At 47.1% G+C, this 15,657-nt stretch overlaps 1 protein-coding gene across 1 annotated transcript in view; it reads right to left on the bottom strand.

The window, feature by feature from the left end:
• vat1 (vesicle amine transport 1) overlaps window positions 1-10,675 on the bottom strand; it is a 33,015-nt gene extending 22,340 nt beyond the window's left edge. Inside the window, exons 1-2 of the mRNA XM_086176131.1 lie at window positions 10,001-10,675; window positions 331-538 (exon numbers count right to left, since the gene is read on the bottom strand). Coding sequence (XP_086032257.1) covers window positions 331-538; window positions 10,001-10,429 — 637 coding nt within the window. The 5' untranslated portion in view covers window positions 10,430-10,675. The remainder of the gene's footprint in view (window positions 1-330; window positions 539-10,000) is intronic.
• Window positions 10,676-15,657: the final 4,982 nt, after the last annotated feature.

Here is a 15,657-nt window from a genome sequence, read left to right as displayed (position 1 = left end):
GAGTTTGACGCCGGACTGACGCAACACAAAGCTGGACCTGTTCGGGTCTGCTTTTGAATTTTTTTACCCTGGAGTCATGTTTTTGGAAAACTAACGATGCTTTAGGTCCTCTTTTGGATGTCTACGCTTTGCCCAAGGAGTGTATCAGCAGGCAAAAAAGATGAAGAAAAGACCGATTTCGCCAACTATAGCTATTTTTTAACCGAATATTGACATTTTCATAAACTCTCCCATCAGCAAGTGAGATAAATTACACGTGTGTCGGATGAGTTCAAACATCGTTTGAAAACCAAAATGCCTCCCCCGTTGCTTACCCCGCCGGTCTCATACCTGCGGCAGCGTGGATCAGGACGCTCTGGTTGGGTCTCAGGTTGCCGAAGTCAAACAGCATCATGTAGGCGGTGATGTAGTTGACTGGCAGGGCCGCCGCCTCCTCGAAGCTCATGCCCTCGGGGATGAGGAAGGTGTGGCACGCGGGTGCCACGGCAACCTCCTGCCAGAGGCCGAAGCGGTTCAGCACTATCACCTTGTCACCGACCTGGAAGAGAAAAAAACATAAAGATGGTAAAGTGGAATATAAGATTTATTACCTGATATATACTAATCAGGTACAGCAAGGATGGGCAAGCTACGGCCCGCGGGCCACATCCGGCCCGTTGGTCTTTTTAATCCGGCCCGCAGAGGATTGGTACAGAATTCATACTTGATGTGAATGATTGGGTTGATGAATATGGCAGCTCGAACAGGAGATTATTTTCTTTTTGGAGCTACTTCAGAACGCTTGATAGTTTCCCTGAGCTGAATGACACAGCTGAATGGCTTTGTGATTAAGCTTTTACTGTGGACATACTGATACATGAATGACCTGGAGGTGAAGCTACAAGGGAAAAAAACGCTTTCAGCATGAAATGCAAGCAAACGTCAGAGGTTTCAAAATCAAGCCGGTTTTATTTTCAAAGCAAATGCTAGGCAAATGTCAGACGAATCCATATGTACTGTTAGCAATTTTTTTTTAATTTTTTTTTTTTTATAAGTATTGTATCTTGTGCTGGCCCGGCCCATTTGTTAAATTTGAAAAAGTCAATGTGGCCCCTGAGCCGAAAACTTTGCCCACCCCTGAGGTACAGCCTTGTTGGTGTCTTGCGTTGACTTGAGGAACAGGGTGATGTCAGGATTCATGGGTGTAGATTCTTTGTCATGAGTTAAACACCAGGGATGGATGTCCAATCATATTCCATGTCACACAAACTTCCTGCTTCAGCAGTGTCAGCTTCAGGTGTGTCTACATTTGTGATTTGGGATTGAAAATTTCAATTTCCGGGGTATCCGAAATAATTTTAATTCAATTTTTGCGTGATGTTGCGCGTGCACGGAAATGGAACCCCGGCTGGGCACCGATCGACCCCCTGCCTTAGATCGACTGGCTTCGTCGCCGCAGGAAGTCGTGTTTGCGGCACCCTGGCCTCACTTCCATCTGATTTAACTGTCGACATCGCAGCAGGATCTTCTAGTTCATGATGCCAACCCCGCCCCTCTCACCACAGCTTCACCACGATCACCCCAAATAAGGACAGTCCACTCGAGGGACACAGGAAACAGAGACAGCTGCAGTCTTATAACTTCCTGTTTCCTGTCCGCCCTTTCACCCCTCTAAAAATGGCGGCATCCCCTCACCGTTTCCATGATCCTCACTTTTTCTCTTCCCTTCTTTCTCTTTCACTTCCTGAATCCTTTTCCTCTCACAACTACAGAACACCTTCCTTCCCCTTCTGGAGTCCCTTGCCTCATCCTGTCTGTGTCTCGGGGTCCTGATGCTCTTTCATCCTCGAGCCTTAATCCTCGGCCGTCTCATCCCATCTAGAACTTGTCCGCCGCTTCCTTTTTTGTTTTTGTCGTCTTCTTCTTCTTATCCACTGTCCCATCTTCCTCATCAGTGTCGCAGGACAATGGGGCCCATCTTCTCCCCTGGCCTCCCTCCACTCATCAGAAAGGCCTGCCAGATTCCTCCCCATGGCTGAGCAGAAGACAAGCGCTCTCCTCCTGGGAACAAACCCTCTGTACCCCGGGCCCCTCTAATGGTCCAGAGGGAGCCATGCGCCTTGCTGTCTATCCTGTCCAATTAGAGAGACAACCCACACACACACACACACACACACACACACACACACCCCTCCTGCCTCTCTTCCTCTTTTTTCTTGTAGCCGCATCTTTCTGTCTGACCCAATTGGTTGTTCAAAATATACTTTCGCTTTTTCCACTGCAGGCAACTTCTCCTTTCCTGTCCTTTGTTACTCAAACCAATTCTCATCCTCCCCTTTTCTTTCCCCCGCCCCTCCCTAAAGAAATAAACTCTCGGGTTGTCGTCAAATTCGTCAGCCTTGCTTATTTAATTGGGACAAATTAATAGATGGCGGCATTCGAGGCATCGCAGGAAACTCACACACACACACACACACACACACACACACATATGGACATGACTCACACGTCCCTTTCACACGCATGCAGGGCCATTGTTTTGTCACCCACAAATTAAAACCTGAGTCTCTGTCAGTCACACAGACTCTGGGTGCGAATGCTCAGAAGCCTAGCAAACGGAATGACCCTGTGACACGTTTGACATCGTGTTACAACATCTTCATGAGCACACACAAACACACACACATCTCTCTCCCTTGCCGTGTCACAGCTGGGGTCGTGGGGATCCGGCAGCTCGGAACAAAGACACATCCAGTTAACTGTATATGAATGGACTTAATCAGATGGTGATTCAATTTGAGGGTATGCAGGCCTCCAAGTCAGCTGCTTTGTATGTTGGAGCTTTGATGATCTCAGCGAAAAATGATGAAGGAAGGAGAAAAAAAAAAGAAAACAAGAGGGGTGAACTGGATTTTTGATTCAGACTGAGGCAGAAAAATAAGGGAGATGAAGGTTGGATGTAACGCAGGCGCAGCCGGACGGCTCCTGTGAATGTGATTAAATGGAAATCCGATATCTCCCCGGTGTTGGCGTAGGTGTTCCTTCACAGCTTCAACCTGGTTTGCATGATGTAACTGCAGGGCCGGCCACGCCCTTTCAACAGGCCGCGAGGTCTTCCGAGAGCCAACGTGCTGTCTTTTGTTGTTTTTTTTTTTTTTTTTTGCGCTTGAGCGCGTCCTCCGATTATGCAGATCGCCGCATGAAAGAGCCATTATTCCTCGTCGGAGCTCTGAGTGTCTGCTCCTGCGCTGTGTCACTTCAGCTGACCAGACAAGAAACTCAAATCTGCTTACTTTCAAGGTGATAGATAAGAAGAGACAAATGGAAACTTAATGCTTCGCAACTTCCAGAAGTACTGTTATGAATGTGGGAGTAAAAAAAAAAAAAAAAGACTGAAATTCAGTTTTTAAGAATTCTTGAGACATAAGGACAGTTTTAGACTTTGGGAGAGTTTGATTTTTTAGTTGTTCTTGGCTGTTGGTTTGCTTTTCTGCAAAAAACTGTCAAACATCGAACTGAACTGAGGACTCAGACGAGGTTATAAGATCCACTTAAACTCCCCCAATTGCAAGTGGGATGCCATAATAATCAATGGAAAATTTAAATACAAGGGTAAAATCTGCACTTCCGAATGGATGAGGCGCATTGAGTGGTATATTAGTCATTCCTCAATTATCTTTTCCGCTTATCTTGCTCCAAGGATCATTTACTGTAACGCTGACCAATCCCAGGCGAAGAGAGGCGGGGTTTAACCCGGAGTGGTCACCTGTCAGTCAAAGGGCCACATACAGAGATATCCAACCATTCACGCTCTAATTCGCTCCTACAGACAATTCAGATTTTTCAATGGACCTTCTGATTGTTTTCAGACTGTGGGAGAAGACGGGGAACCTGGAGAGAAACCGAACCTGCAGACTCTCCACATAGAGACTGCTGCAGGAGTCAAACCAGGAACCTTCTTGCTGTGAGGCAAGAGTGCTAACCGCTGCTCCTAGTGTGGACCGCTAGCCGTTAGCAACTGAATTTCAACACCGACACAACTGTTAATAGCTCGGAAGGACAAAAACCCTTACCTCAACTTTTCAAAGTTTAGTTCAAGTTAAATGAGTTTTGCATCAAATCAGGGTATTTATTTGCCTGACCAGCAGAGGCCGCTGCTGTGCACCAAAAGCATAGAATATGGTGCAGAAAAACACAGCGGAGGTGGAAAGCTACGTTTGGACTTTGTAAACTTATCAGCAGCTAATGCGGTTCAGCTGCCGCTTGGAAAAAAAAAGGCAGCGAAATTCTGCGAGCGGGTGAAAACGAAAAGCAGGACAGGCGAAAAGGATGGACAAATTGGCAAAGAGGAGAGTGGGGCCACAGACAGTGAACGTAGCGTGGGGAAAGGGGGATTCGCTGACAGTATGAGGAAAAGTCAAGAGTTCACTAAGAAGAGGGAGATCTAGATAAAGGGAGGGATGTAGGAAATACCAGAATGACAATATGAGCCAGGGGTAATTGAGAACATGTGGGTCAGATCCCACCAAACTTCACCCAGGGAGAGCACGAAAATGGAAAAAAGCAAGTCCAGAGAAAAAAAATGTGCTGATTCTGGCGTCACAGGAGTTTCAACGTGATTTGTGATATCCCTCTCTCCCCAACCCACCTCCCCCATGCTTACCCCTCTTGGGGTGACTTCGGGTGAGAGCAAGATGACTTCACCCCGATTCGTTTTCCTCAATCAAAACACACCTTGGTTTTTGCGGTTCTGAATGAAAGGAGAGGAGACGGCGAGCGAGGGATAATATTTGCATATAAGAACATCTGTGTCCGTTGGCCAACACTCAGAATTAGAAGCGAAGAAAATGAAGCAGGAGATAAGGAGGCAAGGAAAGAGCGAGTGCAGCTTCTTTCCATATCCTACTTTGACACACTGGAAGAAAAACAAAAAGTCTGAAGTGAAAGTTACTTTTCATCTTCTTTCTTTGAAAGGTCTTCTCATTCTGTGCCTGTGTGTGTGTGTGTGTGTGTGTGTGTTTGTGTGTGTGTGTGCTGGCATGCACATGCATGGCTCCCTCCGAGACAGCTCAGAGTTCCAAAAACTGGCTTTGTCGGGGACAAGTCAGACATGGACAGAAGTGGTGGTGCTAGGATGTGGAGTTAGGATTGGGGATTTAATTTGGGTTTAAGCTAACAGCCGTGTCAAGGCTCATTTGTGCTTACACTCCGTCCATAAACAGCTACGTCTGTCTCTGACGTTGTCAAATGTCACTGGTCACATGCGTCCCGAGCAACACATCAGCTAGAGGGCAGTGCAGAGTTCACTTTACTTCCAAGATCCATGTTCTGCGTTCTGGTTCAGAAAGTAACAAGCACGGTGAGGTTGCAGGATCTCATAATAATGTACATTCTAAGAATGGAAAACACCCAAAAAAAGAGGCATGTGGACAGAGAGCTTTACTCCCTGGTTACACCGATACAAGGTTGTCTTCTTCTTCTTCCTGTCACTGCTAACGTTTGAGCGTACCATGCAACACTCCTCCCCCACGGCTTCCAGTTGTATTGCCAAATTTGCTACGTTTGGCTGCGGTAATCTCACCAAGAATGCACAAAATCATGAAAATGAAATCACATGGAGGGACAAAACGCTCCATCCCTCTTTGTATGCACATTTAACATTGAGCAATAAGCTCAGTTTAGCGCCACGGCTACAGAGTGTAACCCACCAATGCCTCCCTTTTCCAGACAACTGTTTATCCTTCCAACTTCTGAATGTCTCAACTGCCCCCCCACCAAAAAAAATTTGACTATTATTGTCGAATATTTTTCTATCTCTTTTCCCGCCGTCATTGCTGATGGCCTGATGCTTGAAAACTGCAAATATGTTTCTTGGCATGAGCCCGCCGTCACGCAGCAGATTTGAATTTCATGGATGCTACTCCACCGGAAATCCCAGATCTTGTTTCTTCAGGTTGCTTGGGGCCATTAAAAAAACCCTCCTGTGCAATTTATGAACCGCAGCTCAAACTTGAAATTCAAAATGTATATTTTCATCGCCCTGTAGAACTTGTAGGGAGTTTTAGTGAGTATTAGTAGTAGCTTTGCTCTAAGTTAGCCCTTTCTGTCACGCTACCTTTACAGTATGCTTTCACGACCGTTTCCAGCAAACAAATGCTACGTTTAAAAGGGAAGTAAACTGTTTCGTTGCTGTCTGCAGAGCCCTTGCCAGCCAAGATGCATTCGAAAAGGATGCCGCAATACTTTAAAAGAAGAACACCGAGGTTCTAAAATGTCCTCTGAGGAACGGCTTTGGAAATCAGGCGCAGACTGTGGACAACATACGGCTCCCAACTTTGCCAAGATTCAAGTGCAAGGAGACAAATGTCTATTCACACTCAACAAACCTTCACATTTATCTTTATCATCTCCTCCCTCGGTCTGAACTCCTGTGGCAATTTTTTTAATGATTTTTACAGGTTGCAGGAAGTGATGACAGCAGGAACTGCGGACTAGAAGGGCAACCTGTAACGTTCATCCCCGAGAGACAACCCACACACCCCTCTCTGGGAAACTGTAATCTAATAGAATATAGTGAATGTGGATGTGAGGCGATCTGTCAGACATACCATTTGCTGTCTGAGTATGTGTGTGTGTGTGTGTGTGTGTCTGCACGCACACAAGGGAAAGAGGAGACACACAAAAGCAGCAATGACTGAAGAGCCTCCAAAATATTCTGTGCAATCATTGTCAGCACAATCGCTCTCCCAAGCTGCCAAAAACATCGCAGATCTCCATCCATTAGGAAGATTGGCTTTTAATTCTGTAAGCTAAGGGCAGGAGGGGGCTGTGGGAGTGTGAGGCCTCCATGACAAGCTGTGTGTGCAAATGTCTGTGCAGGGTGTGTGACCTTTAAATCCAATCTGCATTACTGACAATGTGGAAACAGACTATAAAGTATTTTAGAGTCACAAAGGTTGCGGTCCTCTTTGGTGTCTGGCTGCGGCCGACTGACCGATTGCCGTCATATCCCTGTTTGCACAGACTCTCCGGTCGCGTGAACTGACCACTGGCTGATACGCAGGGCCTCTCCCGGCGGTTTCGCGCGGCCACCGCGACACCGAGTAGCCCGTGTGAGAAAACAGGGGTCTCTTACAAGAAGCACGGTGAGTCATCGCCAACTGATGTGTAGCATTTCAGCTTTGCGCTTTAATTGCTCGACAAGGTGTTGCCGTGGTGATGCCATGCAGACAGGAATACAGGTGACTCATCCTGCTCGGTCAACATATTGCGATTGTCCAACTTGTCAGACGTGGATGTTTGGTCACCGTCCTGAGCACCTTCCAGGAGGTGGGAGGCGGGGCTGAACCCCGAGCACGGTAAATACTGAACCATTTAGTGCGTCCGTGCTGACATCACAACAGGCTCTCAAGGGGGAGTGTGAGAGATCACACTGTCCTTCATTTGTCATCATTTTGGCAGACGTGGTCATGAATGATTACTAATCACACCCTCGCTCTGGCAAAAAATGCAAACTAAGACCCGAAACATGAAGTTTAAAAGGATTAGTATGTCAATCACAAAAGCTGAATAACTGGGAGTCTTGCTTGACAATGAAAGCAAAGTAGATATCTCTCCACATTTACAATGATGGAAAGCGTTTTATGGACGGTTTGGTTTTCAAAGAAAATAATAAACCGTTGCTAATTGTTGGTTTTAAAGGTTGGTAAAGGTTGGAGTGAAAAGGGAATAAGCAGATGTATGCGACTTGACCAACTGGGCAAATCATATAAAGCGCGGTGTTATTTGAATGGCATGAGGGTAATTAACCTTTCAGGATTTCACAAGCCTGTATTGATTAAAAATTTTTTTATTACATCATGCCTGTTTCCGTGAACGTTCTGACGGGCCGCTTCCCTCCTTTGGAGTCACAGATGAACCAACAGGGGGCGATGCCATTTAACGCCCTGCATATCTCAAAGTGGCAGAAATGCATTTGACCGGGACCGAGCTAATGCCTCCCGTGGACTCCCGTTTTTGAATCGATCAATTTTACCGAATCTGCATTTTATGCAAATCTTTCTAAATGACACTTAGAGACGACTCCCTTCATTTCCAATCCATTTTAATCGACAGGCGGGTAATAAAGTGTTACTAATACGGTAGATAAACAAAGTCGATCATTTAATCCTTTGTGTTTCCTATGCAAGAATGAGGGCATTTATTAACGGGTCTACACGGATTATCTCGTTTTGGTTGAAGCCTCAAGTGGCCACTTTGGGAATTGCAGTTTTAAGTTCTCGCACATTGACTTCATATGTGCGGCCAAAAAGTTGCTGCCAAGAATCTGAATGCATGTTGGGGTTTTTTTTGAAACCCAGAACAAAATGTTTTGTCCATGTGCTGTGCAGAAATGGGTATCCAGACTGTTCGGACTCGTGCTCATGATGGGATGGCACCAGAGGCCGGATGCTGAGCCATGGGGCAGAAAAAAAAACCCCACTGGCACTAGACTCAGACTGGGTGTCTGGGACTGAGGGTCATTCATTACCCCCCCCCCAACCCCACCCCATCCCCCGCATCTCCCCACCCCCCTAAAGTGCTCATTTCTATTTAACATTCACGTAGAAAATGAAACATATAAAGAAAAAAAATAACATTTATAAACCGCACACACAATTCAATTGATCCCATCCCTCATACTGCACTTCTGGCTCCTGGACCGAGAATGGTGATGCCTGTAAACATTTTTGTTCCTCCTGAAAACAATGGGGGCGATTCGTTATCCGTCGACAAAGAGGACGAATGATCCCATTTGTCACACCACGCCGTCTGCCGCGCCGCACCTCGCCCTTTCCGCATGGTGCCTCTGACGCGCCACCGCTCCCGGTAACAAAAGGCATCGGTGACTCCCATCGCGGCCACCGGTGTCAAGCTAGCCACATTGAGGAGACCGCATCCGCAGGAAGCCTTCAAAATAAAACCGCATCTATAAATGAAATCTTGGTCGGAAAAAAAAGGTGGTCTTTATTAATGAAACCGAACCTTGTCTGGCGGTTTGTCTCGGAAACAGCCATGTTTGATTCGGGGCCTGCAGAGTTACAGTTCAGGGCGGACCGTGACTCAGCTCACAGGCCTTTCCCTACCACGTCTATTGTGAGTGGGCGGCATTTCGGGAGGATCCCCCTCCCCACTCCTCACAATATTAACTCATAATGACCACATGGGGTTTGGTGGAATCTATTCTTCTCCAAATTGTTTTCAACTTGGTGAAGAAAAAAAAAATCAGCAACTAATAATCGGCGCAATGATTGTGAAAGGAATGAAGTCCGGCTTCCGGTCTAGTCACGGGGTGTCTTCAGCTAGCTTGACTCGACGCTCCGCGCCTTGGCGCACGTCGGAGCCCCCGCGGTGTGTCCGCGCATAGGCTGATCATCGCACTTATTAAACGTGTTCATGAAGATTTGGGAATCACAAGCGGTTTGAGCACATTCGTGCACTCACGTTATCAATGTATATATTTATTTTATTTCACTGTCACTCGCGACGAAGTTGCGCAAAGGGGAGCGCAAGAGGAAAGGCGTGGAAAGGGTGGGACACCTGCCACCGCCTTCATTGTGCACAAATATTGATACATTTCTATATTTTCATTGATAAAAGCGTTTGCACTGAGGGTTTTCTTCGCACTTTCGAGGAAACATGTGCGTCCTCATCCCCCCGTGCGCTCCATGTATGAATGAACATCAAATGCAACATGAAAAAGCGCAGACCTGCGTGTCGGTCATTGTCCGGCCGTGGGTGTCGAATAAGGGTGATAACACACCTTTTTTTTCCACGCAGCGTCGCCCTCGGCGGCGCTCCATCCCCAGGCAGCCTGACACGCCCATATTCAGCACCGCTCTGGTCCAGAAACGCACTCCCCCTCCCCCGCCACCCAACCATCCTCTCCTCCTCCACCCACCCCACGCACGGAAAGCCGATCACACCTCGAGACACTATTTGGATTGAAATGAAAATAAAGAAAAAAGTGTTTCGCGCTTACTTTTCTGTCCGTCACCTCCTCCCCGACGGCCTCCACCACCCCGGAGCACTCCATTCCCGGGGTGACCGGCGGGGACGGCAGCCGGTCGTACAGCCCCTGCCGGGCCATCAGGTCGGCGAAGTTGAGCCCGCACGCCTTGACCCGCACCTGGACCTCCCCGGGCTTGAGGACGGGCTTGCCTTTCTTCACCTGCAGCTTGACTTTATCATAGCCGCCGTAGCCGGTGAGCACCAGTGCGCGGTACGTGAACGCCTCCTCCTCGGGGACCTTCTCGGCGGTGGCCGCGGGTGTAGCCGCCGCCTCCGCCTCCGCCGCCGCCGCAGGCGGGGACTCCGTCTCGGTCTTGGGCTCCTCGGCGGGTTTGGTCTCTTGCTTCTGGTTCTGGTCCACGGCGTTCTGCTGCTGGGCAGGTGCGTCCTCTCCAGACATGGTGCAGGGGAGCGTCGGGTGGCGAGACTAAGATGAAAATGGCCTTTTTTTTCTTCTTTTTCTGGAGGAGGATTTTTTTTTTAGGGGGGGTGGGTAGGGGTCGACTTCTTGTGCGTCCTGGAGGGCGGGCGGGCTTGCCGTGCAGCTGCGGGTGATTTGCAAAAAAAAAAAGAAGAGAGAGAGTCGGAGCTTCTTGTTCAGTGGCCCTGCATGCACACACACCCCGGCAGAGTGGGCTGATGGGTGGCTGTCAACGCCGTGCTCAGACAGTCAAGAGTGAGTGGGAGGTGACCGGGGGCCGCCTGGAAAACACGGAGAGCTGACGAAACGCACGGATTCCTTCCCGTGATTGGACGACTCCTTTTTTTTTCCTCTTTTGGGTAGGGCTGTAAAGATGAACCTATATAGGAACAAGCGGACGGAGTGATTTGCAGAAATTACCTTACCGGGTCCTATAAATGCAAAAAAAAAAAAAAAAAAAAAAAAGACAAAAAAATTCAATCAATCAATCGATTGAAGATACTCCATTTAATTAACACGCTGGCGGGAAACAGGAAGATCAAACCGTATACAGCATTAAGGACTTACAGACTCAAATACATTACATTACTGGAAGAACCAGAATTGGACCCGAACTACTAATACTATCCAGTTATTATCATTATTGTGATTGTGATTATTAATAATCAACATCATCACCATTGTCATAGTGATAAACTGGACATACGGCTGGTACTCTATATCTAAGTAACTGTGCTTATGGTAAAAATATAAATGGCTTTTTAAAAATGAATTTAAAAAAATGTAATTGGACAAACTTGCCCTTGAGAGTTTTTTAAATGTATTTTTAATGTATACGATTTTATTTGCCGAGCATCATTTGAACGTTTTGATGATATTGAGCGGATGATAAAAGGTCCGTAATGGCCCAGCTGGCTCCTGACCAGCAGCCTAACAATGGACAGTGCAGACGGTGCAGCCTTGCTGGGGCCCGAGAGGGAAAAGGGTCCCCTTGAGTTGAATGGGCCCTTCATTAAGGCGATTAGGGGATTTTTTTCCGAGCACTCGTCGCACTGCTACTGCGCCCCGGTTCTGCCGTGCCAGTGATTGATACTCAATTTCCTCCGGGATCAACAAATGTTTCCGATTCTAATTCCGATTCCGATTGTTCTGGTTATTTAATACCGTTAAAGCCCACCTTAGCACCACTCCTCTTCAAGTCAGCTTTTCTGATTTGGTCCCATACATTCACTTTTCAGCTGTTACACTAATTCCTGCGTCAGCCAACCCGACTGACAATGGGATCGTCTCCAATGCTCCCAACACCCACGCGCGTGCAGAAGCTGGGTTTAACCTGGATGGGTCACCTGTGGATCACAAAACAGCATGTAGAGACATCCAACGAGTCACTCTTGTTCATAAATATGGACAATTTTAGATAAACCTCTGACTGTTTTTGGCCTGTGGGAAGAAAAAAAACGGAGAACCCAGGAGCGGGAGAAAGAGTAGAACATACAGCTCGGTGAACTTATTTGACATGAGGGTTCTGGTGCTGACTTGTGCAGCATCCTACTGCCATCTTTTAGTCTCAGAATTTTACAAATTTTATCTAAACATCTGCTCAATGGTTATTGCAGTTTCCAGACATAAGTGAAGTAGATACCCTGCCTCTTGCATGTCAACTCTTGATTGCTAAATAACAGGGGAAATGCTAAGAAGAAACTAGATGTGTAGCACTGTCACATCCGGCAACAGTAATTTCTTTCGTTTTGAGAAAAAGCACTGCTTTTTCCCAGTGCCATTTGAAGTTAATCCCTCTGTGAGGCGGCCCCTGGGAGAGCGGACGCGAAGACCCCCCTCTCCAGTTTTCAATCAATATTGGAACTTATAAATCCGTTACATCAGCCATAGATCCAGATGGTATTGGCTTCAACCAACCATTCAGCCAACACAAGCTGTAAATTCTGTTGCTCCCACGGAAACAGAAAAAGGCGCCCACAGCTATCAATCCACAGGATGAACCCCCACCTGACAATAAACCACACCTGTTGAAGAATTATTTCAGTGTTTCCTCCAAGCAGTTGACAGATCTTAGTTATTCATTCTCTGCTTATACAGTTTAAATTGTGCACAGGGCTGTCTGGAGCCGATCCCAGCGGACACAGGGGCAAGAGGCAGGGTTTCACAGGGCATTTACAGGACGACGCAACCATTCACTCTCATTTACACCTACAGGCAATGTAAAGTCTTCACTGGACCTGCTGACGGTTTTTGGATTGTGGGAGGAAGACGGAGAACCTGGAGAGAACCCAGGCAGGAGAACATTGAGAACTCCACACAGAAAGAGCCCAGTTGGCCAGCTTGTATTCCATCCAGTGAAATCGTCTATCGTTGCCACCGATAAAATGTCCTGCAGGGAGCTCCTCCTGGATTATATTCGGACCCGTTCAGTAAATGTCAGTCACGAACGAGGTTCTTTCTAAGGTTCTGAGCTGCTCGGGGGGGGGGGGGGGGGGTGTTAGCGAGAAGAGCACAGAAGAAGTATCTTGACTGTTTTAAAAGATGGAAACCGATGCCTGAAACTTGCTGCCAGCGCTGCCTCGCCGTGCCGAGCATTTCCATTATGCACGGAACACAGCATTTTCATTTCCAGGTGCTTTCAAATGGAGGGGTAGCTGAGTCAATATGTTCTGTTTGGTTTGACAGCTGGATTAAGGGGCGCCTGGCGAATGCAGCTGTCATAGAGACCAGTCGTCCATAACAACAGCAGGGACTGACAGGCCTTCAGAGATCTGGGAACTTGTTGCTTCTTCTATATTGGCCAATTATTAAGAAAGAATATGATAAAAGTTAAGACTTGAGGGGATGATGGGATTACTGGTGATATTGGGAAGGAGGCAGGGTATTTGGCAACAGTTGTGAACATAAGATGAATGCTTAATGACAGAGGTGGCCTTCATTGGTTACTGTTTAAATCATGCCACGTAAAAAATATCTCAATTATAGATGGTCAATATCAGCAAACAAAAATGGCTACCAAAGACATCTTTTGGGCAGTCATAATTTTCTAGTTAATGTCAATTTTTACAATCCTTTATTTATGAGTCGTTTGTATGATCAATGCATGAAATATCAATCCACCTAATATCAGTGTTCATTCCCGGGTGTGTAAAGGTGCAGCGGGGGGAAGAGTGTCTGTGAAGGAACTTGCGGACTCATTGTTTTTTTTTTATTTTATATCTTTGCGAGGACAAGCCAGGGTTTGCTGGCCAGCTTCTGATTGGACGATAAACTCTGCAATGTGCCACTGGGCTCCAGAGGAGGGAACTGGGCCACGTCGGGGCCGGGGATGAAGTTTTCATTAAAACGCTGATAGCTGGGAAGCGAAGTCAAACAGATGGCTGTCCTCTGAATAATTCCAGCTTGAGAAAGCGAAACAAACATGCTGGGAGATATCCCACGCTCAAAGATCTCATCCTGAAAAGGAATGACATTTCAAGTTTTCTAACCCTGTGCTCACAAATGCAGCCACGAGAAGTGCAGAGACACCTTGTGGCTACAAAGCGCCTCCTGGCACTTTGGAGGCCGACGTCAGCAGCGGCATGATCGATATCCCGCAGGGGCTTAATGGTGTGGGATGCAAGCGCTATTGATCTGACGCTTTGACACGGGCAAATATTACAAGGCCGATGGTACTTTTCCTCCCCGTCCGACCACGCCGACCGCTCTGAATACACACCTTGGTGCTGTGGGTGCATGCTGGCCAGGCCAGCACTTTTGGCCTTGGAGTGAAAGGAAAAGGAGGGGAGGCGTGATGAGAAAGCTCTCTGGTTGAGCGAGGCAGGGGCCTAAACAGGCCTTGAAAATGCTTCTGTCGCAGGGAGAGCCTGTGGTCAGTGGAGGAGCGCAGGAGGGAGATGGAGGGCCACGGAAACCCGCTGCTGTTTGGGGGAGACAACCTCTGCTGTCTAAGTAGGTTACCGAATGCATAATGTTGCTCCGTTGAGCAATTTGGCCCGGATAAAAAAGTACCGTGTCACCACTTTGCCGGCAAATTGACTGGAGTCTGCAGGGAGTCTGGACGATGTCTCTGAGGGTGTGTGTGTAGGTGCGCATGCGTGACTGAACTGCAAACACACAGGGATTTTCAGCCAATGGAGGGGGATAAAATATGAACCGCCTCGGTAACTGAGAGAAATATGGGCCCTTTCACTTTCGGTGACTGTGACTTATTACAATGAACGATCTGGAGGGATGGAGGGGATCTGGAGCTGTATGAATGGCCCTGATTGGACAGACTGAGGTTCTCCTTTTATATGCCTGAGCCACTAACTAAATCCATCATGTGGTTCTGCCTTTTTTGTAGCTTGAAAACAGTATGCCTCTCTCCACTGGGGACTCTAAGGTGTTGCTTCACCTATAAAATAGTCAACATCATCGCACCCTTCGCTCTATCTAACTTGGAGAAGCCATACGTGTCTACGTACACTTTGCTCCCTAGGGTCTTGTCCTCAAGGTCCCTACAAGGTGTGATGGCGAGAGTGTTTTCTCTTTTTTCGTGCACACACATAGTGGAACAGTCTGCATCCTGACATCAAACAGGCCTGTTCTGTTTTTTTTTTCTTGGCAGCATGGCGGTATGATGGTTAGCAGTTTTGCCGCGGCTTGATCCTACGGTTTCCTGCGGGCTCACCAGCTTCCTCGTACAATCCAAAAACATGGGGTAGGTTCATTGGATGGGTCTAAGCCCTTGAGTCACTCATTTCAAGAGAGATGGAATTAAAAAAATGAATGTGTTGATTCATTCATTAATTCATTCACTATCTATGCCACTTATTTCGGGATGCCGAAGCCTCTTTATCCCAGCTGTTATTGGGCGAGAGCTGGCGTTCACCCTGGACCGCTCGCCTGTCGATCACAGAGCCACATGTAGAGACATACAACCGTTCACTCCCTCATTCACATGTCAGATAGAGACATGCAACCATTCAATCTAATTCTACGTTCGGGCAATTCAGGGTCTCAAATGAACCTCCTACATGTTTTGAATTGAATGTGTGTCATTGTTTATGTGCATCCCGCTCTTAATGCTTCTCACTTGTACAGCACTTTAATGGAAAGTGATCTATTAATATATTTATCATTATTATATAACAACATGTAGCAAATGCTTTTATTATTTTCCATTCTCGGACCGTCAGTTTAATAGATTTCAAATGTTGGCAAAG

The sequence above is a fragment of the Fistularia commersonii genome, chromosome 28, assembly GCF_037954325.1.
Source record: "Fistularia commersonii isolate RoL2024-O1a breed Wild chromosome 28, RoL_Fcom_v1.0, whole genome shotgun sequence".
NCBI classification, from domain to species: Eukaryota; Metazoa; Chordata; class Actinopteri; order Syngnathiformes; family Fistulariidae; genus Fistularia; species Fistularia commersonii.
Note: the sequence above shows the minus strand (reverse complement) of the source record. Positions and strands in the feature narration are given on the sequence as shown.